Source organism: Fragaria vesca, linkage group LG4 (genome assembly GCF_000184155.1).
Source record: "Fragaria vesca subsp. vesca linkage group LG4, FraVesHawaii_1.0, whole genome shotgun sequence".
In the NCBI taxonomy this organism is placed as follows: Eukaryota; Viridiplantae; Streptophyta; class Magnoliopsida; order Rosales; family Rosaceae; genus Fragaria; species Fragaria vesca.
In genome coordinates, this window is record NC_020494.1 from 7,868,694 (window position 1) to 7,893,461 (window position 24,768).

Here is a 24,768-nt window from a genome sequence, read left to right on the forward strand (position 1 = left end):
AAGGGTGCGTTGTACTCTTTTTCTCCTACGATCAAGGTTCAGTTTTTCTCCCACAGGGTTTTTGTGACTTGACGAGGTTTTTGACGAGGCAACAGATCAGCACCATCGGCATATCAGCGCGCGGCACAAGGGGGAGTGTTCTAGAATATTCTCTATGTGTGCCTTGGCCTTATGCCAATAGGATATGTAGTTAGACTAGATCTATGTATTCATATCCTTACCATATTGGTATTATGTAATTCTCTATATAAAGGGCTCATATCAATGAATAAGATGATGATTCTCTTGCTATCTCTTTGTCTCTACACTTTATCCTTCATCATGTGTTTGTTTTTAATGATGTATCTGTGATTAATTTCACTAAAATTCGTATAAATAGTGATCGTTGTTGCTTACACTACACACAACATAAATAGAAGAAGTAGAAGAAGATAGCTTACAGTGTGTAGCGGTTAGCTGTGGAATCGAGGGTACTTGGTTTCTTCTTAACTAGCCTTCCCACACGCGTTCGCGCGCGTGCGGAAGTGTTTTTTCTGCCTGTTTAATAATTATTTTGAAATCTTTGTTAGTTCGATTAATTATTGTGCGGTTTTCACTGATAACAACTTTACGAAATTCAAATAAAAATGACACAATTTAGAGAGATACTAATAAAAAACGAATTTAACCCCATATCTAAATTCCATTTTGAAAGAAAGCTAAACAATATTCAAAAGTAAAAACATGTGCACATGACATTGTTTCTAGATATGTAAGCCCAATCCATAAATTGGATCAAAAATGAATTAATTGTGAACATTTACATATTCAACGTCAATTATTCTGAGTGAATAAAGTAACAATATCGGCTCCGTTACCATCAGCCTCATCCATACAAAAAAATTGTTTTTAAATCCGTAGTTAAAAATGAAATAAGGGAACAATTAATGTGATGATTAAAACAATTAATCATGAACTAAACTCAAATTATAATCTTTTTGTCTTACTAACTGCACACAATTGACATTTATCAACATATTTAAGTTTGGAGCAGACTCAATTTTATCACACCCTAATTTTCGAAAGATAATTTTTCAAAAATTTAGGCATGATATACCTTAAAATATTATAATCCCAAAACCTGTTTCAAAAACAAACTTCAAGGAGAGAACTAAATTCAATGCGGAAATGTAAATGTCACACAACTCACACTGAGTTAAATATTACGTTCCTTGTTTACATAAACTTGAAAGTCAAGAAAATTGAAACACTCACATGAGTTTAATACTGTCTACCCCAAATATTAAAATATACAGTGAACAACAAAACCCAACAAAAACCCTGCCACTATGCCTCCACCTCAACCCTGTTGATCCTCACTTGCAGGTCTAACCCCTACACCAAGAATTGGTGCACCGAATTGTAAACAACAAACCCGCGCCGGTAAACTAAAAAGCCCGTATGAGTAATTCTCAAAATAACACAATACCTCTAACATCCAATTTTATCACAAGAGCAATTTAGATCAATAATTAAATCCATAATTCCAACACTTTTTCAAATAACATGTACCCATGAGTCCCAGGTATTAATAAATACCCCTCATGACCTACAACAACAGATTGTATACCCATGGGTCCTAGATACCATAAGGTATCTCCCATGACCTACACTGACAGATGGACTAGAGCTCTTTTCCTAACCGTAACCAATCACCCGGCCAAAGGCTTGAAACCCGGTTTGACTGTCCACAATCAAAACACAAAATAATAAATAACATCTTAACCGTAACTAATCACCCGATTAAAGACTTGGAACCCGGTTTGGCTATTTATTCATCAACAACCATAATATCACAACATCATCATCAGCAACACAAGATCACATCATAAATTATATCTTTCCACATAGATATATTTATTTGAACAATATAGATATTCCACAAGAATAACCTATCAATAATCAATTAAATTATGATCACATGAACCTCAAAAATAACATATATGGAAAACATGTTTTATCTTACTTATGAACCGTTGGCGATCAAGCTCATATATTTTAAAAATAAATAATAACAAAATATTAAATCCAACATCATAATCATTACCATCATCAATTGACCATAATAAAACTTGGTTTAAAAGTGAATCTTGGTGGGATTTACTCACCTAAATATTCCCGCTGCGATTTCCACAAACAACAAGAGCAAGCCAAAACACAAATTCACAAACCACCTAAAATCATACAATTAAATAACCTTAGTAACCAAAGTACTATAGGAAATCACAACACCTTTAAACTAACCAATAGCTCAAGGGAGGACAACTTCCCAAGTCGTCGAACTTAACAACCCAAGAAGGGTTGTCTCTAATCCTCAAACCCTAACTCAAACCTTAACCAAGCCTAATATCAAACTTAAAGTCCTAATATGCAAACCTTGCTCACAACCTAGAAATTCTTCATCTCAACAAGCTCACAACAACAAGAGCTAGCTAAAACATAGCAAACTAAGCCACAAACACTGTTGGACGCGCTGCCACACGCTACCACAGGTAGCGGCGAGTGGGCACCACGCGTCATTACCAACTTCCGAATTTGAGAAAACTAAAAACATCAAAGTTGTAGATTGAAGGGAAGGAAACATCTTTTATACCTGACAGTTGAGCCAATTTGGTCGGAATCGGCCGGAAAATGCCCCGAAGTCCCGACCCAAAATCAAGAACCAAACCTGCAAATCCGGGTTCAAAACCTCAAAAACTAGCTTCAATCTATGCCTAGCCACTACCAGGAGGAGGAGATGATCAAAACTCACCTATGGTTGCCCCTCGTCACCGCCGTATACGGCGGTTTCGACCGGTGGCACAGCAGCGCCTTTTGTTGGCCAAAAGCTTCGTTTATGGCGTGCTACACCGAGCAGCAGCTGCCCAGCCTTGAAGAGGACACCTGTGGGAGTCGAACGGGACCGACAACAGTCCAATCGGTGGCCGGACTGCAGAGCTCTGCTCAGGTCAAGGTCGGGTGCGCGGGAGAGATCGGGAGATGAAGAGAGAGAAAGTGAAGCTGATTTAGGGTTTCCAAAAAAAAAAACTCCCACACACATTTTTCTACTTATACACTTTCCAAACCCGGAAACTAACTTTCTCTGACCATAACCTTCTCATACGACATATGTTTCAGGCGTGCTGTATGCCTACGAACTCGTATCGACAAACTCTACAACTTTCAAAAAGGAAGTTTTCAAAAATAACTTACGGAAAATAAAGTCAGCTTTTGACCTCTTAAAAGTCAAAGCACCTTAAAATTTACTCCCGAAACTTCAACTTCGCACAAACTAAAGAATTTCCATAAATATTCCTTCATTAATTCCGGAAATAAAACAAGGAAAATTGATATGAAAATCTAGGGTATTACAAATTTTCTCTCAATATTATTATTATTATTATTATTAGAATGCAATTTCCTCTCATGCAAAACGTATAGAATTAAAAAATAAATAAATAAACTAAGGCGTAAAACTCAAACAAAGGAAAAAACTAAGGAGTGCGGCTATTGGAACCTCTGAATTTGCTCACTTAACCTCCTTTTGTTATGAGTCATTGAATGACAATTATCTCATTTTACGTAATAATTATTAAGGACAATAATCATATAAAAAGAAGTATATTTATTCTCTCTAGACTTTCTAATTCGATAATTAATTGATTGTATTATTTATTATTTTTTTACATATTTTTAATTTCTAATTTACTATTTTCTAAATTTTACTACATATTATATACTTAATTAATACTAAAACTATGATCAATATCGACCATGTGACATAAAATTTTCTACTATCATACATGTTGAAAGCATATATATACAAGGTGAAGAAATATATATGCAAAAACAAATCAATAATGAAAAATTAAATAACTATTAAAATAATTTCATGATGTACATAAAATAGAGGGGAAAAAAGAACATACATAGTATACAATTTATATCCTTGATCGTTGTTTAGCACAAGTACGTAAAATAGAAAAAGAAAAGCCAATTTATGTTAGAATATTTTCTTGTTGGTAAATATAAGTATTTTTTTTATCAGATAAACAACTAATATGCTACAACGAGTCTACTATGAGTCGAACTCACGACCTCTCACTTATAAGGAGAGACGGTACTGGCATGAGCTGGTAAATATAAGTTTTTAAAACCCAATACTTTGAGTTATTTGATTTTTAAAAGAAAAATTGACGTCATTGAAAATTTTTTCTTACAAATTGATCAAATAATGGAGGTTTGGTGACATTCTATAGGAAATAAAAAATATCAATGAATTGAGGTCGTGAAAGAGGTTTGAACGAAAAAAAATAAAAAATAGAGGTCTCGATGATAGCATGCAAGAAGAAAAATAAAAAAAGAATGAGAGGTTTAGAGAATAAATAAGAGGTATAATGAGTAAATTATCAAGATATATGTGAATAACATACCTAAGGTTATTTTAGGAATTTGAAAGGAGGTCTAGTGAGCAAATGTTTGCAATTAAAATAAAAAAGAGGTATAAAGAGCATGAGAGGTATACTGAGCAAATTTGGAGGTTCTAATAGCCGCACTCAAAACTAAGAGGTGAGGGGGAAAGCTAAAACGAAGGAAAAAATAAAGGGAAAAATTGAAATAAAGGGGAAAACATAGGGGTCAATTTCAAATAAAAAAACTGAGGGATGAGGGGCAAAACTGAAGTATAAGAAAAAACGGAGGGGCAAAACTCAAATTAAAAAAAACTGAGAAATAAAAGGCAAAACTGGAATAAGAGAAAAACGGAGGGGTACAACCGTCGCGTCACTGTTCATGTGAACAGTAATATACCCCAATCCGTTTAATATATAGAGATACTCTTCTCGGTCTTCTCAACATCAAAATTGATTCATTTTGGTGATACAAGTACTATAGGACATTATATGAGGACGATACTGATATAGAATGCGAGACCGTATTTTAAAACTATAAAATTTAGACAGCTACCGAGCATTGTAATCAAAAATGCACAAGGAGGTCACAAGTTCGGCATTTGTAAAATGCTCGACGATTTCTAGAATTATACGGAGCAGAGCAGTAGTTGAAATGCAACAACGGAGCTGGTAATGAGAATCTGCCTCGCGCTACAACGGCATGCATGGAAAAGCCACAACACGGCACATACAAAATCTATGCATTGTCTGTACGCGTACAATATTCATAAATAATACGCGTATAGTTTCAGGAAATTAAAGCAAACTACGCGTACGTAACTAAAAGATGAGCGAAATTACAGTTTTCACTAAACGGTGGGATAGTAAAAAGTAAAAAACCCATTCGAACGCTAAAACCCTGTAAAGGGACACACCACACCAAGTACAAGAAACAACCGAATCAAAGCAAACTCTTTTGTCTCTCTGTATCAATTCAACTTGGGCAACCGAAATTGGAGTTGCCCTTGTTTGTTTTTGTGTCAGTGAAAATGGTATGGTGTTCTGCCTGTGTCAAAAACGTTGAAGGAACCAGCGATGCTGGTAGACTGTGAGTTCTCTTTCTCATAAACTTGACTTGTAATTCCTTCGATGCGTTGTTGTTTTGACTTGTAATTGTGATTGGTTTTGGTAGATGGTGTTCCGGATGTGGCAAGGTTTTAGAGGATCACATTTTCTCTGAGGAACCCACTTTCGTCAAGAATGCCGCCGGCCAGGTACTATTTATTGGCTCTTCTTCGTCCATATCTTTTGGTTTGATGTTGTTTTCGATTATCACTGTGATTTGCGTTTGATCTTGCTGCAGAGCCAATTGGCTGGAAGATATGTGCGCTCCAGGGAAAGCGAAATCTCTGCTTCTCGTGAAAGGATCCTCGAAAACGGTATGGTTTCTTCTATTGACTCATTATGTCATTAGCCTAGGAGAGATTTGTAGCTTCTCCTGAAATAGATATGTGAAATTTTACTCTAGGTGTCAGTTTTGTATACCATCTTTTGTTAACTAAACAAAATCGAAAATGAGGGTCCAGTAGTTGAAAGTAGGAAAGATGAAGAGATTATGCAGTTGAGTTTTGTTGTTGGATAAATTGGAGTTGAGTATGTAACTATGTATGTATACATTTGGATTCTTGCTTTTACCCAATTGTTCACAAACTTGACATCCAAGCATGAGGATACGAGGGAGACAACTACTTTGCATTTGTTTACAGACCTTAGACCTTACCACACTTGTTGGTAGTTGTGCTTTTAAAACAGGCACCTTACTCCTATTGGTTGTTTACTTGATCTTCGGAGTTCCTCAATTTTCACGAGTTTAGATGGTTAAATTCGGTTTGAAGCTCTCAATCATGTTGAAATATCATCAACATTACTAAGAAATAAGGGTCCGGAGTTACTGAAGAATGAAGATGACGATGAATTAATGATCTATCATTTGTATTAATGTTTATTATTATGGTTTTGCAGCTGAATATGAATTGAGATGTATGAGGAATGCTTTAGATATGGGAGACAATGAAGAAATTATTGACATAGCTAAACGCTTTTATAGAGTATGTGTATTATTACTTGAAGTTAAGATTCAATATGGTTCTTTACACAGACCTTGTGAACTGTTCTGTTTCTGAAACTGCTTTCCTTTTGTGAAGATTGCGATTGAGCGGAATTTTACAAGGGGGCGCAAGTCAGAGCAAGTACAGGCCGCATGTCTTTACATTGCATGTCGGTAAGACTCTTTATTCATTAATTTATTTTTTATCTTGTACATCTGTCTTATGTTCTGGGAACTCTTGAATTAACTGATCTTAGTTCCCGTTGATGAAGAGGAGATTCAAGAATATCACCTATATTCCTTTAGTTTTATAATAAACTTTGATCTTATTCCTTGAGAAAAATTTGTCCATTATAAGAGGAAATATTGATATGAAGATCTTGTCCACACTGTTGTACTGTTTATCTTGATCAAATGTTAATGGGGAATTGGACTCTACTGGTGTAGGGATAAATCCTACACCTGTTTGAGTTTTGTAAATTGAAAGTTTCTTTCTTTTCTGGAGAAAAAAAAAAGAAAAATATTACAGTTATAGTTCGATCATGAAGTTTATATTTTTAATATGCTCAGTTAATCTATATTGACAATAGAAAGAAAAAAAGAAGAGTTGAACTAAGCATATTAGAATTGCTGCATGACCTGTTGTACTTTGAAGTATTTGGCTAAAGCAAATAAAGACTACAGATAAGAAGGGTTTTAGAAATATACTTAATTGAAGGAAGTTCAATTTTGCTTTTGTTTTATTTGTATGATTTCTGTTGAAACCCTATGATCACTAAGGATGAGTGATCTACTGTATGGAGCACGGTAAATCTCAACATTAATAGGGAACACATACAATCTGTCTTACTTGGACACCATCAAATTGGTGACTTGCCAGATAAATTAGTTTGACTGGTATTCAGGATTGATTGCGATTTTGTCTGCTTTATGATCATTCGGTAGCACAGCTGGTTTTCCCTTTCTTGGATTGTGCTAAATTTGGTAGCTTTTGTGAAGAGTTGCTTCTAGTATTTAGCTGTTTGTTGGTCTTAGTGATTTTGTAGATCCTTTCTTTCAGCTATCTTCTGTGGGTTCCTTACTGATCATATCATTCTACTGAATTTCATATCTTTGTAGAAGTAAAAGGAAAAATTGAACGATGCCAGTGTTATTGAGTTTCTGCAATTAGTTATGTCTCCTTTTAATTTAATTTTGTTATCTATATGTAATATATTTCCAAGAAACATATCCAAATAGAGCCAAAAAAATGTGAATTGATTATGAACTCTAATATTTTCTTGCAGGGAAAAGAAGAAGCCATACCTTCTCATCGATTTTTCTAACTACTTGAAGATAAATGTGTGAGAAACTCTTTTTCAATGTTTGCCTTGCCCTTTGTCCATGTTCTCATGCATCTTACTGTCTTATATTCCTCAAGTAGAATCACCAAAATTTTATCTGATTGATTTTTCTAATATTCTCTCATTTGACTTTGCCTCTGATGCATCTGAGTAATGACATTTGACTGATTTGATTGTAATTTAACCCTCAACAACTGAGTTTCGGTTTTTATAATTTCATATGATTTGATTTGCAGCTATGTGCTAGGAGCTGTGTTTTTGCAACTTTGCAAGGCTTTGAGGCTTGATGAGCACCCGATTGTTCAAAAACTTGTTGATCCTTCTTGGTTTATTCATAGGTTCACTGAGAGTAAGTGCTTGCTACTGTAACACCACATTGCTTTCTTATCCTAACATATATGGAACCAAAAGCTCCACAAGTATTTTCTTTACTCAATTTCCAACACAAGTTACCTCTTAAGCAGAATTGAGTCGAAAAATTGGAGGATACTCGGTTTTTATTATTTCTAAATACTTTTGGCTGTCTCTCTGCGCTGAAGTATCAAGACAACAGATGAGGGTTCCTTGTGATTGCATGGGAATGAAATTGTTGAAGGGGAAATTAATATCACTTCAATTAATTATTTACATTTGCAAATATGCTTTGTAGGTTTACCCGGAGGAAGGGATAAAGGGGTTATGCAAACTGCACACCGGATTATCACAAGCATGAAACGGGATTGGATGCAGGTATGAACTCACTTTCAGTGTTTTATCTTGATATATCTTTGGTGTGAGGTGCTTTCATGGTCGTCCTAGGAGGTTTGCTGTACCATATGACAAATCTTTAATTTTTTCCAGACAGGCAGAAAACCAAGTGGAATATGTGGTGCTGCATTATATATATCAGCACTTTCACATGGTCTCAAGTGCTCCAAGTCTGATATTGTAAGTTATATTCAGTTGCTACTCTCTGCATTGATGATGATATGTTGATTTATTGGTTTCTTTGTCAAAGGAGAATTTCTTATTCTATGCTGTTGTCATACCTGTTAGAATGGTTAAGATGCTTCTTACTCTTTGAATTAGAGGCTTTTTCATTGTCATCATAATACCATTATTTTTTGTGGTACAGAGTTGTGGACATGAATATGATTTTGACTTTTAAATTTAATTATGAAAAAGTGTGAATGCTTGCAAATTCTTCTATATGTGACATCTTGTTTCTTTTGAAGCTCCTGCATTTGCTTTATATGAAAACTCTTTTTTCCTGTTCCTTTACGCTTGAAAAGTACTTCAAAATTTCAAGTATTCCCTTTTTTATTTTATTTGATGTATATTATTTTTCCAGATCAAAATTGTACATGTCTGTGATGCTACATTGACTAAGCGACTGGTTGAATTTGAGAATACAGAATCTGGGAGCTTGACGGTATGCTTCTTATATTAATCCCTATTTTGCTATTTGAGTACAATATGTGAGTACACGGTAGATGCACACGTTGATAGGCAATGAATGGTTGGAACAGGGTTGGAAAGTTGGTAGAAAGTTTATCTTCATATAGAAGGCATCTTGCCTTTATTCCTTGTCTTGATTTAAAAAATCAGAAAGGGGTTTCTAGGAAGGTGGAGAATCATTGTGGGATATGTTTACCAAAGGCGGGAGGAAAGGAATAAGGTTTTGCAGGCAAAGTGGTTGTGGAGATTCCTTATATAAGGGAGTCACTATGGCATGCTGCTATTAGCAGCATGTGTCCTATGAAATGGGTTTGATTATATATGATTGAGAGGGTGATGTCAAAGTTCTTGGATGGATCTTTCATAGGGTATGAAGGTTTTTTAGATTGTTGCAAGGATTGTGGCTTCGAACTTGAAGTGGAAGCATCCAGAGGTCTTTTCACTAGGTAATAGAACTTGTCGAATTTCCTCAGTGATGCTCGAATTTCCTCAGTGATGCAGTATCTGATGTGGCAGAGGGTTTGAGTTTCAGACTGAGCTGGTACATGTGGTTTAGAAGGAATTTGTGTGACCTAGAGATGGAGGAGCTGATTTTACTGTTAGGGAATTGCAATGGTATTTGATAGGTCACATTGAGATTGATCGATATTCAAGGTTCTGGAGTCTAGAAACTGCCGGAGTTTTTTTTGTTTTTGTTTTTTGTTTTTTGTTTTTGTTTCTGTCGGTACTGCAAATAGATTAGGAGGAGGAGTTGTGTGAGGTTGTGTTTGAGCCCAACAACTTTTTCTGTATGTATTGGCAGTCCTCTCCCTAATTCATTTTACGTGTCTGTACAATGTAGATATATGACTGGCCCAAATAGTGAACTCAATTTGATTAGGGGATAAAAATGGTGGGTGGACAGGCTAAGGTGTCCCACCTGCCATTTGCAGATACCACTTGTTTATTTTTGTTTTCATTTGAGGGAATGAGGTTCGGTTTCTTAACTTGGTTCATGTTCTTGAGTTGGGTCGATTTCGGGTCTTGAGAAATTATGCCTGAGTGTGTGTGTGTAAACATTGAGCAGTCTTAATAATTGGTTAGGTCTAAAGATTGTTGTTATTTATTGTTTTTACTGCAGTTATACAACAGGAGTGGACTTTTTGTCAGCTATTTGCATTAATAAAAGTTTTTTTCTTCTTGAAAAATAATTAAAAATAGCATGGAGATCACTTTTGGTGAAAGTGTATCAAGCTGGTTATATTGGCTTACTTTTTAACAAGAAGTCATGGATCATGAATGTGATTTCATATTGCTTCATTATCTTGCAATTCCTTATCTACCATTTTTCTTTCAATGCATTTCTTTTGTGAAATTATGGGTACTGAAGTCCTTTTCTTCAAATTTGGTATCTGCTTTTTTTAGATTGAAGAGTTCCTCTTGAAGGCTAAGGAACTGGATGAAATAAGCAAACAACCAATTATGGCTGATAAAATGGATGACACAGATAGTAGCCCTTCTGAACAGAGGATCCTTTGCGAACATAAGGATAGTGGAAAACCTTATGCACATGGACTTTGTCAAATCTGTTATGATGATGTGAGTACAATTTTCTTCTCACATGCTCCAACGGTGATTTAAATACCTACTGTGTTAACTTTAACATGTTGGTGTAGTTTATGACAATTTCAGGTGGACTTGACGGAGGGGCTAATCCTCCAGCTTTCCAGCGTGCTGAAATAGAGAGATTGAAAAAAACATCTGCGGAGCTAAATGCTAATGACTCTGGCATCGACACCATTGCTTCTGAAAGCCTTGACAACAGTAATCAGTTATCCCAGGTACGTGTTTAATTTTATTGTTGTATTATCTGCTACACTACAGTAATTATATGTAAAATTACAATTAGGATGACTCTTATAAAAGCTTACATCTATAATCCTTTTGGCTGGAACCATGTACAATAATTTATGCACGGTATGTGTGTCATGATTGTACTTTTCATCAAAACTTGAGGCAGCAATGAAATTAATCAACTATTCCTCTTTTCTTTTTATCTCCAAGGGTAGTGCTTTTTATAAAAAGGAACCAGACTGTAAAGTATGGGGTCATTGTTGAATACAAATATGGAGGGCAGCAATGATTCTGCTTTCCATTTCTATGAAATTTTAGTTTTAACAGGCATGAAATTATGTGACTCTTCTGTTTTATTTATTTATTTTATTTTCCAAGACTAGTGCTTCCCTTTTATAAATTAGAACTGGATTATGAACTGAAGTGTAAAAAAGCCAAATGGTTTAGAATTCGGCATAACTATGTCATAGTCTGACATCTTGTGTATCGTGTCAGTCGAAATGTGCCTTTGGGTGAAGGATAAAGAAAAAATAAAAAAGTTTAGTGCGGTGTTGTGTGATGTTTTAGGTGATCAAATTCTGGATATAAAGGAATCCTTCAAAGAAAGTCTGAAGTGAGTGGGTCAGAGTCAGGTTTTGGGTTCTTTGTGGGCTTTGGTAGCTGTTCAGGTTGGAGACATTTATTGTTTTTTGTTAAATAAGAAATCGTTCATTTGAATAAGTAAAGTGTTTTCTATTAGATCGGTTGAGTTTGTTCACTGTAGCTAATTCAACTGATATATGACAGGCAATTCCCTCCCAAAATATCGTTAGATTGGAAGTATGATGTGCAATTGTTTTTGCAAAGAAAGAAAGATGTAATTATGCTATCTGTTTTGAATTAAAGGGTCTTGGTTTCTCCTCATGTTGGGTTACTTATGCTCTGGCACTTCTTTAAGATTTTTGCTGTTTGTTATTTAAGGTTTTGTACAATAAGCATGTTTCCTTGATTTCTGTTACGTTTGATATAGGGTCTCTCTTTACTAAGAGGAATACTAGGTGTTATGAATGGGTGGGGTATTTTCTCTAATGCTAGTTTTCTATATTGAAGCATGCCATTAAGATCATTTGTTTCCAGAACTTTTGTTTCTTGTTGGTTAATAGTAGTTATTGTACGTTGTAACCCATCATTATTGTTCTCTGACTTATCAACTTACGTCTATTTTCTGTTGCTGATTTCATTTTTAGTTTGAGAAAGAGAATAACACAAAATCAGGAAGCAAGAACAAAGGACTGCTGCCTACGGAGCCTGTAAGTGATGGTTGGTTTCTCTATCTCTTTCTACCTGTCCTCTCCTTCTCATTACCTTTTGGATTTTCAAGTTCTCATAGACGATATCCCCATTGAATTCCAACGAGGGCTTAAGGGAGGGGTCAGACCCATGGTTTTCTTCCATGTGCTGTGGGGTATGTACCCTGCAAGGTACATCCCTAGCTATTTGCTAGAGTTTCCTGCTTCCTAAATGTTTTAGTCGTTTTATGATTCTGCAGGAGGCCTCAGTTTCTAACCTTGGCCCAGGATGTTGTTTGGGGTGTTTTGGGTTTTCAGGAAAAAATAAAAATAGATTAGTGCTGGAAGTCTTGCATAAGTAGTCTTGTATAACTTTGTTCCGCTGGAAGTCATTGCTGAAAATGTAATGTATTAGGGGCTGCTATGGAGAATACAGCTGATGACATTGGAACTGAAGATTGTGATGATGAGTCTGACAACTTTTCAGATATTGATGATCTGGAGGTGCATAACTACTAGCTCGAATTCCCTGTTTGTTATCCCATACTTATTATATAAATACAAAAATTGAGTACTAGAGATTATGTAAATACTGTACATGTTATATTTGTCCCTTCTATTTGAGATAACTTGTACTTTTGGATCACTACTTAAAATTTAGGGTCTTGTACAGGTTGATGGCTACCTTCTTAATGAAGAGGGGCAACGCTATAAAAAGATGATTTGGGAAGAAATGAACCGTGAGTACATTGAGGTACTCTAATTAGTTATGCCCTTAATACCATTGATATGATATGATAAATGATGTGTGTAATTAGTATATCACTATCAATTCTAAAATCTGGATTTGTAGTTCTAGAGGTTAAATTATTTCTGGTCAATGTGGTGATATCATGTGGAAGATTTATTTTTCTGTTCAAACTAAGCAGATCTAGCATAGCTAAAGCAGTAATTCAATGGTTGAACAAATGAATAAGTTTTATTGGGTGATGACAAATGAAAATATTGTTTAGTTACTTTTAATTGATCTTAGTGCTTCTAGGTTTACCATGATAGCTTAAATGTAGTAAACTATTGGTTGTGATAATTCAATAGTTTGCACGTATATTAGCTTTTTATGTATTGTATAAGATCCCAAATATTTGATGAATGCATGACCAGTGATAAACCGAGTCTTAGTGTTTTAGCTTATCGTAAATGAGGATTTTACATTTAAAATCACAAATGCTATGGATAAGTAATCCACTTGGGTAAAAGCACGACACAGAACATATGGGATACAGTCCTTAAAGATAGGCACCCACAAGTTCCAAAGAGTTTACTACATATAATCTATCATGGTAACCTGGCAGATTGTTATTTCCCTTCCTTTTTTTTTGAAGGCTTCCTTATTTCCCTTCCTAACCATACCTAAATATATGCTAGTCGCCAAAGAGTAACAACTCTCTCTTGGCTTCCACTCCCATAAAATACTCAAATAAGAAATGTTATCGTATTTAACTGTCCACTTCAAACCAAAACCAAGCCATACTTATTCCAAAGAAAAGAGCAACATGAAAAAATGTACTCCGTCGGTTCATGATTTGTGTGCTGCATACAAATCACACCTCAATGAGTCAATGACACTATGAAATCCTTTTTTCAAAGCATTTGATAAGTACAGTATGACTTTTACTATGAGTAGAGCTGAAGGCAATATATACTTTACCTTATATGTATTATTAGAATTTTGTACCCTAGTTTTGGCTAAAGAGATCTTCATATGTCTACCAGGGCTGGAACTCTCAAAGTGATACCAGTTTATTAAAATGCAAAGTTTAGTTAGAGAAGGCATTCAATAAGTGACCCCCAATCTTTCCAAGGACCTTCAAAAGCTTGCATACAAATGTGTACATATGTGTGTATGAACATGTACATATGCATTGCGTTCATACTCGAAATGTTTAACAGATATGTGTGGCCCCTAGCAAAGTGAAGAGGAAAATATTTCATTTAAATGGTCTGAGATGGGACATATAGCAGCAGACATGAGATGCAGCCATTTGTAACATTCTAAATCTTTGTTGCAACATGCATGGTTTATATTGATTGTGTCATCCAAGATTCTTATCCTTCTGTTTATATCTATTGTATAACTCATTCATCCAGTAAACTTTCATAGGAGCAAGCAGCGAAGGAGGAAGCAGCTAAGGCTGCTATGGATATCAATTGTCCAGAAGGTGCAAAGAAACTTGCACAAATTACTGAAGCAGCTGTTGCCAAGAGAAAAAAGGTATCTTAATTCACATATCTCTTATCTATCATTTTTTGTGATGTGTTTGGAAGTTTACTAGAAGAAGTGTGTTATTATCATTACAAAGTGAGTAACTGGCTCTATATACTAGCCTCTTGGCACACGTGATACACATATTGTCTCTATTCACACACAATTTTATTCACACATAATCCAATTTTGAAAGGAAAAATTACAAAATAGTTGAGGAGGAATCCAACTTTGCATAAGGATAACTATCCAATTCTAAAGACTCACATCCTATACTTGAGGTTACCTCACAGGGCTCAGTCATATTTAATTTTTCTAGTTTTTTTTTTGGTCTTTTTACTATATTGTTCTAAGATCATTAAGGTTTTCTCTTTTAGCAATTTAATCAATGATAGATGATAGTATGGCCTTTGAAAATTTAACCATAAGGCATATATTTACTTTTTCTCGATTAAATAAGGCATATTTGTTTAATTAATACCGGCTATAATCATAGTTGGTTTGGCAAATGAACGCTACAGCCAAGGTTGGACACATTAGAAAGACATTGTAAATATCAGGGCCAAAAATCCCCTACTTACAGAAAAGCAAGAGTAGCTACAAGCTAACAGGAAGAAACAGAAATAACTTCTACACCTGCTAGAAGGGAACAGATACTATGTACAGAAAACCTGTAGGAAAACGAATAGCAATCTATTACCGAAAACAGATCAATTTGCCTGATTACAAAGAGCACAAAAATCAAGGAAGCTTATTCTGAAACCCATTAAAGGAGAAATTATATAGGCTTCATTAAAACTGAAAATGTTGACATGGTTCTCATTTTTCATTAGCTAACTGATGCCCAACTTTATTGACTAGTTTTCTTCTTAGTTCTAAGTTCTAACAACTTATTTCTTCGATCTTTATATCTTTTTCTTTTTTTGAACAAAACCTGCTCATAGAAGTCTTGAAGGCCACAAGTTTGGCGAAATCGTTCTTCTCCGTCCAAATATTAAATGACATGCTTTCCGAAAGTTTTTTTTTTAGCCTCTGTTGTAGAAAAAATTTCACAGTTATGACGAAACATAAAATCCTCCATTTAGAGTTAGGGTGATGTTCCTAACGTGAGAATACTGGAAAGTTATTGCCCCCTGATATAGCTTTAATGATATGGAAGATAAGTTTTGCAATATTGCATTTATCCACTCTCACGAGACAGTTTTTTTCTCTTTAATCTGATCCATCTGCTATTAATAGATCCTTTGTTTTTGTTTCAATAATTAATTTATCAATTGTATAAACCTCTTTGTGATCTGTAATTCTCAGGAGAGGCAACTAGCTAGAGCAGCTGAAGCGAAAAACTCTACTCCAGCTCAGACTGCTGCAGAAGCTGTCCACCAAATGCTGACTAAGAAGGTAATGCTAACTTTCTATAAGGGAAAATTATTGATAATAGAGTCGCTACTATAAGTAGGTGTTACTGTTGTGTTAATCTCTCTTTAAAGTTCGTAATAAAGCATTTTGAGTGGGTATTATTAGCCTGACAGTGAGAACCCTTCTATTATTTATTGATATACAATTAACTATTGTACTATTATGATAATTAGATGATCCAAGAAAATGTTCCGTATATAAAATATGTTGGTGGAAACAGAAACTCTAGATTCCTGCTATACTTTCAAAAGTTGAAATTTTTTTTAGTAGCCATTGAAAATTGCTGCAGAATCTCTTGTCCACTTTTGATGTATCAGTCATTGTGACCGACAAAACTTGTCTTTATAAAACAAACAATATATTTGCTACAGAATCATCAATTAACAATTCAATGAATTACTTGGCCCTGGGTTTTTTATTTTTTTATTTTTGGACTTGAAATAATACTCGTATTCAGAGGCCTCAACTTATTTCCAGTCCAGCTAACACTCAGGGTGAAGAAATTAATTGGTCTGCTGGTGTTGGCCTGATTTATCGGTCAAATCTGTGGTTGGCTAATGCCAGCTGTTACATTTACCCCCTGAAGTTTTATTTATTAAATCAAATGTTGAACAAACTGGTGATTAATATTTTTCCGCCGTTCGTGCATGCATTTTCGTTTATTTGTTTTTTTTTCATTAATTTTAAGGTTGATTTTTAAACCATAGTACCCGATTATGATAGATTCTAACCTGGTTTCCCTGCAGAGACTCAGCTCAAAAATCAACTTTGATGTTCTGGAGGATATGTTCGAAACATCTGTATGCATCTCTCTTATTGATTTCTCTTATTAAAATGACAATGAATCACTTTTTCATATCTTTGCATACATGCCCATGGCAAGTTCCCTATGTACCTTAAATGAAAGTTGTAACAAACTCTTGATCCCTCAGAGCTATTTCACTTATTCAAGTTTGTATATTTTCTCTTTCAGTGATAAGACATGAGAATTCCATCAAATTTAATTGAAAAAACAAAACGTAACAAAACCAATTCTAATCAACTTTCAGTAAACTAACATGTATGGAACCTATATATTTCCCATTCATGTGGATTCTATATATTTATTTATTATTTGCTGGTCTATGCAGGAGGGTCCTGATGTCTCCAAGAAAAGAAAAATTGATTCACATCTTGACAATGACAACAAGATGCCCCATGACAGTGAAGAACTTAAATATGATGCATACAAAGATGATGATTTGGGTATGGAACAGGAATATGGGGATGAAGAAGGACTTGAAGACATAGGCTACAACAATCATGATTATGTTGAGGAAGCAGATGAGTACAATGATCGAGATTATGATGATTTCTGAGATAGCTGTTCTGCTACCATGTTTTCAGCATCCTAAAATTTCAATGTTGCTTCAATTTAGTTGGTGGTTGCTGGGCCAACACTTGGGGAAGACCAAGATGGCGGCCGCCTCCGCCTGAAATTTTGACTTCTGGCACTGACTTGCGTCCTACCATGCATGGTAGTTATTTGAGAGATGAAATGGTAAAGGAAAAAGTCAATTGTTTATAAATAAAGTTGTATTTACTACCCAATAGGTGACCTCAATCAAGTGCTCCAATTTTAGTGCTGTACAATTTCCTGATTTGTATTGTAACTTGTATTCTTCTTTACCAAAGAATATTGTATTTTACGTGGTGTTATTTATGCATTTGAAAGATTACTGCTAGATCTTTGGGTCTCAAGGCAGGATAACAAGGATCTATTTTAGCTTTGTCTAAATAGTAAATACTATGGGGTTGTGTGTACTCCTGCGTTATCACAACAAATGAGTGAATGTATAGGGAGGTCGAGATGATTTTACGTAGTATGTAGGCTCTTATAATAATTGAGTTTCATTGTACTCTTGGACTCTCGTATAATATGGTATGAAGCACATCTAATGAAATCTCTCCTTTGTGAACAGTCCATTAAAAAGTTCTTATTATGAAGTATGAACTAGAATTATACCCGCGTCTTGGCGCGGTGTATACATTTACGGTGTGTTTGGATATGGGTGAATTTCCGAGAATTTAATAAAAAATAAGGAATTCTCAATTTCTTAGACGGTTTTCCTCATTTGGATACTTATCTCATGGAATTAGCAATTTTCATAGGAAAATAATCGTGAAATTTGGGAGCTTAAATTCTCGACTTGAATTCCTTACAAAATAAGCATCATTTGTCAATTTCTTTAACTAAGATTAGTCTGAATACAAATTCTTGTCATTTTAAAACTCTACATCATGAAATCCAAACAATGAAATTCTCAATTAATAAGATTTAAATTCATGGAATTGTATTTTGAAATTTCTATGGACACATCATGAAATTCAAACAATGGAATTCTCAATTAATAGGATTTAAATTCATGACATTGTAATTCCCATGATTTTAAAATTTCTATGGACATTAAAATTACTTTATCCAAAAACAACGTTATGAAGCTGGTCAATGGGTTAATTGATTGATATAAATGTTTCTGATATGTACTTCATAGAATGTTATACATACAAATTATACTCAGCTGTTATACTGATTATATATCTAGAGTTAATGACAATATTGTGGTTTCTTAAAAATAACAGGGGCAAAATGGTCAGTATATCCGCTCCTTAGCACGGTGTAGTATCTACATTATGTATATTCCACATATGTATAAGAGTTATCACAAAAACAACTTTTATAAAACAAAATATCTAGTCTTGTATTCTACCCAAAATATAAATGCTCCAATTGTTTTTATTTGTAAGATTTAGGAGACAGAAGAAAAGTCTAAATTACATGTCTAGAAAATCTAAATTACCTATCTTGTCTTGTATCCTATCTAGAAAAATCTAAATTACCTGTTTCAGAAAAAATAAAAAATAAAAAATTCACTGTTGTTAATGAACAGGGTAAAAACACTGTTCATAGGCTGAATACAAATTCTAAAATTCCCGATTTGAATTCTTCATAAAATAAGCGTCATTTATCAATTCCCTTAACTAAGGTTAGTCTGAGTACAAATTTTTGTCATTTTAAAACTCTACATCATGAAATCCAAACAATGAAATTTTTAATTAATAGGATTTAAATTCATGAAATAGTAATTCTTATAATTTTAAAATTTCTATGGACATTAAAATTACTTGATCCAAAAACAACGTTATGAAGCTGGTCAATGGGTTAATTGATTGATAGAAATGTTTATGATATGTACTTCATAGAATATTATACATACAAATTATACCCATCTATTATATTGACTATATATCTAGGGTTAATGAAAATATTGTGGTTTCTTAAAAATAACAGGGGCCAAATTCTTGGTGCGGTGTAGTTTCCACGTTATTCATATTCCACTTATATATAAGAGCTATCACAAAACAACTTTTATACAACAAAACATCTAGTATTGTATTTTACCCAAAATATAAATGTTCTAATTATTTTGATTTGTAAGATTTAGGATGCAGAAGAAAGTAAAAATGGAAGGCAAAAAATCTTTGTTAAGAGAAAGCTTATCTAAAAAAATCTAAATTACCTGTTTTCAAACAAAAAACAAAAAAATCACTGTTCATATGCTATGATATGAACAGTTGACCGAGCTTTAGTAATAAATAAATATGTTCATAACACTAAATAAATCAATGACAAGTATTTACTTTTTTAAGTTTTAACAAAGGCAAAGTCAGCAGTCACCCACGTAAGGAACATATAGCTAATACTTGCCGGGCAAGTATTGAATTAAAAGTAAAGACTATATTAGATAATAATTGACTTTTAATCTAGACATTAGCAGATGAAATGGTCCAACAGACTGTTGGCAATAATTTAGCAGAAATGTAGTTCTATGAATAGAAATGTGGTTCTATGTTTAGTTTTTCTAGTACGAGAAACAAAACAAAATAATGTTTTATTTCTTTTTTCTTTTTAATTATGGATGATAACATGACTCTTACCTCATCTTAACAAACTGGTGTTAGTAAGTTTTGAACTTATATCCTCCGTGATGTTATTTAGGCTAACTAGCCAGCAGGCCATGACGTACTCACCAACAAAATAAGATAATACTCGAGATAGGGCAATATGAGAACGACAGTTGTGCCGGTTCAATCCACTTCTAACATCCGGGATATTAATTCTATACTTATATAGTTAGAGTCGTTTTGGTTATTAAAATATGATTGTTTTATAACAAAGGTCTGGCTCACTGGTGTTTACATGTACTTTACAATGATTTTTATTTTTTTGTAAATTAGAGAGTTCAACAATTAGATGGATCAAAACTACGGAAAACGCTGGACTACGCCGACGTAGTGTACGTTAAAATGAGTCCTGCCACGTGGCACTATGTCACCCATAAAATTTGAATATGAAAGATATGAGTAAAGTTATTAACTAACAGTAAAAGAAAAAACTAACCCCAAAACCCCATTCTCTCTCTCTCTTTTCTGTGTTGTCTCACTCTCTCACCAATGCAACTCTAACCCTCCCCTGAACTGACCGCCGCACGCTGCAGCACAAGCCCACCCATCCCAACGGCACCACAGCCTCCACCTCCCCGGTCCAAGATGCTCGGTCAAAATCCTCAAATCCTCCTCACCAATCCGGGAAAAATCGTCAAGCTCGGCGAAGAGCTCTAAAAGCCATCGCCGCCAACTAAAGAGAATAGCTCCCCTCCGAGGAGGAACTCTGGAGGAAATAAGAGGAGGAGCATGGCAAAAAGGTTAGAAGGAGTCTATGTGCTGCGGCGCTCCTTGTTGAGTACCTCTGTCAAGGTTGGATGAGGTACGGCGACATAGCGGCGGCCAGCGGGTACAACTTTTGAAAGGGCATTCCAAAAGGAGCAGTGAAGTCTAGCTCCGATCAGAGCAATAGCTAGTAATCAGTGAATCAGTCTCAGCAATGATACGTACCACTCCCATCAATGATCTATATATCCACCTAAATCATTGAAGAAACATATAATCTTAAATCCCAAACCTCAACCAATAATCCTGAATCTCACTATATATTGCTTTGGTGATGGGATATCTCATCAAACTCACATCCTCTGGTAAACTTTTGCCGATGGAAAGAACAACAAGTTTTCTTTTAGAGAAGAGGACTTGCAGTAAGCCTGTGAGATTTGCCATATATCCTTAACATAAACTTCTTTTTACAGCCGACAACGATCGTTGTGTGCACATTTACTGTCTTTCCTTTTTCTTTCAGAATGTGTGGACGTGGTGAAGCCACCTGACTGGATCAACTTTGGCGTATGGGGACGGAGGCGTATTCCATCTTTTTCCCAAAACTACGTCAATTGTCAAATATGCTAACATCGGCATACCGACTTCTGTGGCTACCTACTCCAAGTGCCATGTCAAAGACTCAAGCAGTTCTTGGCACGCATAAACCATACTAGATGTAATATTATATAAATTTTGAAACTTGCTCCACAAGTCCATAGTCATCCCAATTCTGCTATATAAGTACCTAGCACTGGTACTCTCACTACTCACAAGTCACAAGAAGTTCTTAAGAAAAATAACACTTCTGCATCTCACCCAACCAAATGGCTCATGACCAAGTGGTGCTTCTAGGGTTTTGGACTAGTCCTTATGTCATGAGAGTGAAAATTGCTCTGGAGGAGAAAGGAGTCCACTACAAGTATATGGAAGAAGATATTTTCCATAATAAGAGCCCCTTGCTTCTGAAAACCAACCCTCAGCATAAGAAAGTTCCAGTTTTTATCCCTAATGATAAGCCTATATGTGAATCCCTCAATATTCTTCTATACATTGATCAAGTTTGGAATGACAAAGCAGCTCCAAAATTACTTGCCGAGGATCCTTATCACTGAGCTAAAGCAAGATTTTGGGTTGATTTTTTCGACAACAAGGTACGTGTGTATCGACTATTTCAATTGAAATAATTTCATTTCTGGTTTATATGAAATACTACATTAATGAAGTTGAATCCTATATGTTGTACGTGCATTTGTAATGTTTTATAAAATAAATATGACAACCTTCAACAGCAATTCTTCCTTAATTTGACCCTGCAATATAATTTTCATCAGAAAACAAAATGAAAGATAAATCCTCTCTTTTGCTATATATATAGATAGTTGACTGTGGGAGAAAGATGTGGGCTAGCAAGGGTGCAGAACAAGAAGCAGCGGCGACTGAATTTATAGAATGCTTGAAACTGTTAGAAGTTGAGCTTGGGGAGAAGTCCTTTTTCGAAGGGGAGCATTTCGGCCTCTTGGATATTGCCCTCGTACCATTCTCGAGCAGGTTTTATACATACGAGACTTGTTGCAATTTCAGCGTAGAGAAAGAATGTCCTAAGATAATGGAATGGGTGAAGAGGTGTTACCAGAAGGACAGTGTTTCCAAGAGCATTCCAGACCCATATAAAGTCTATGACTTCGTCTTGGAAGTAAAGAAGATGTATGGAATTAGCTAGTTAGTAACTTAGTATACAACTATACATAGAAGAGAGATTCGAATAGTGACTGTTCTATATTGTGTTCTTTCGTCAAAACGATATATAATAAGACAAAATAAGTTTAAGTTTGATCTTTTTAGGGTATGTATATAAAATGACAGTCCGGATTCCGGATGTAAAGCGGACGTCCGCACTTTAAGCAGAGTGCGACATCCGCTCCTCTATCCTTTCTAATAATAAAATAGAAAATTAATAAGACCAATTAAGTAAGTTTGATCTTTTTAGGGTAAATATATCACTGTTTCACGTACTCATGAAGGAGTTCACGATACACTAATTGCGGTTTATACAAAAACCAATATATATATACACACACTAATAAAGAATTTCACACTTTAATTTCAAAGCGAAACTTCGCTCTGGATAGGTATATTATATATATATATATCAGTTTCTATTCAGAGCGAAGCTTCGCATTGAAATTTGAAGATCGTTTGGGTTTTCGTAATCGTTATTTACACAGAGAGTTCTGGTTAGACAGATTTATGGTCCGTTCATTGATTTAATTTAATTCAATACCTTAACGATCATCAAATTCGATGAAAATTTGCAGAAGTGATCTATGCAATAGGATCTACAAACTGAATGATTGAGATGTGAAAATATGACCGAAAAGTGAGTCAAATAAAGAACTTCACATTTTAATTTCAAAACGAAGCTTCGCTCTAGATAAGAACTGTATATAAATATATACACACAGGTCTTTTCAGATACGGACCTCCGTATTTATTCAAAACGTACGGATTTCCCTAATTAACATACTTTTTTATCATATTTTCTCATCTCAACCATTCATCTTTTAGGTATATATGAGTAGATCATCTCTACAAAATTTTAGCCAAATTGATAATCATTAAGGTATTGAAATTTGTGAATTACACGAACGGTTCATGTTGAACAGATTTGGTTCGTTCATTGTAATCATATAGTTTCGATACCTTAACAATTATCAATTTGGCTGAAAATTTGTAGAGATGATCTACTCATATATACACTACCAGGACAAGCACTTTAGCCGACGAAAAATTTTCGTCGGCCTGTTAGCTTAATTCGTCGCCTAAGATCTTAGCCGACGAGCCATCGTCGGCTAAGATTTCGTCGGGAAAAGCTCGTCTGTGATGACTTTAGCCGACGAAACAAAAAATTTCGTCGGCTATAGTCCCGCAGTTTAGCCGACGAAAAACATGTCGTCGGTTTTTTTCCCAGACTTTAGCCGACGAAACAATTAAGATATTCATCGGCTAAAGTCTGTAATAAAAATTTTTTTCCCAGACTATAGCCGACGAAATATAGTATGTTTCGTCGGCTAAACCTTATAAAAAAATTTAAAAAATAACTATAGCAGACGAAATATAGTCTGTTTCGTCGGCTAAACCCTTATAAAAAATTTTAAAAAATAACTATAGCCGACGAAATATGCCATAATTCGTCGGCTAAACCTTATAAAAAAAATTTAAAAAATAACTATAGCCGACGAAATATGCCATAATTCGTCGGCTAAACCTTATAAAAAAATTTAAAAATACTATAGCCGACGAATAAACCTTTAAATATCGTCGGCTAAACCTTTAAATATCGTCGGCTAAAGTTGCTGGTTTTTGAAAAAAAAACTACAGAAACTTTCGGCCACCTCTAATCACCCCCAAAATTTGACAGAATCTTCTTCTCAACAATTCTAAGCCTAAATAGGTCAATTGAATCAAAATTTAAAAATCCCCAATTTTAAACCCTAAAAACTTCAAATCTTCGATTCTCCTCACACACACCGAATCGAGCTACCAAATTCTAGGGGAATGTAGTACTAATCAAACTCAACTTATCCATATATAGAATTCACCAAATGGTGACCTGAGGAAGGAGAAATTCGATCGACACCGAATCCGAATCGGCGGAGTTTTGGAGCTCGATTTATCTCTCACGGCGGCGCCACTCGATGCACCACCTATCCAGCAATGAAGTAGAGACGACGGCGAAGCTTTTGGGACAAGTGTGGCGGTCTCCGGTGGCTTGACGGCGGAGCTAGGCCGAGAAGAAAATCTGCCAGGTGAAATAGACTTCTTACCATCCACCTTCGGTAATATAAAGAACTTTAGCTGACGAAATTCTTTATTTTCGTCGGCTAAACTCTTTTGAAAATTTTGAAAATTTTGGTTGAAAATTTTGAAAATTTTCGACTTT

The 24,768-nt window shown here is 34.9% G+C and overlaps 1 protein-coding gene and 1 pseudogene across 1 annotated transcript; both read left to right on the forward strand.

Moving 5' to 3' along the window:
- The first annotated feature begins 5,363 nt into the window (after window positions 1-5,363).
- LOC101313789 (transcription factor IIIB 90 kDa subunit-like) lies at window positions 5,364-17,851 on the forward strand. The gene is made up of 19 exons (XM_004296658.1): window positions 5,364-5,517; window positions 5,602-5,683; window positions 5,773-5,848; window positions 6,432-6,517; window positions 6,614-6,690; window positions 7,803-7,859; window positions 8,096-8,208; window positions 8,509-8,588; window positions 8,700-8,786; window positions 9,190-9,270; window positions 10,701-10,874; window positions 10,952-11,116; window positions 12,356-12,428; window positions 12,813-12,901; window positions 13,071-13,151; window positions 14,559-14,669; window positions 15,969-16,058; window positions 16,823-16,876; window positions 17,207-17,851. The coding sequence occupies exons 1-19, from the start codon at window positions 5,459-5,461 to the stop codon at window positions 17,432-17,434; spliced, it is 1,863 nt and encodes a 620-aa protein (XP_004296706.1). The 5' UTR covers window positions 5,364-5,458; the 3' UTR covers window positions 17,435-17,851.
- Window positions 17,852-21,652: 3,801 nt separating this feature from the next.
- LOC101306230 lies at window positions 21,653-22,548 on the forward strand (annotated as a pseudogene).
- Window positions 22,549-24,768: the final 2,220 nt, after the last annotated feature.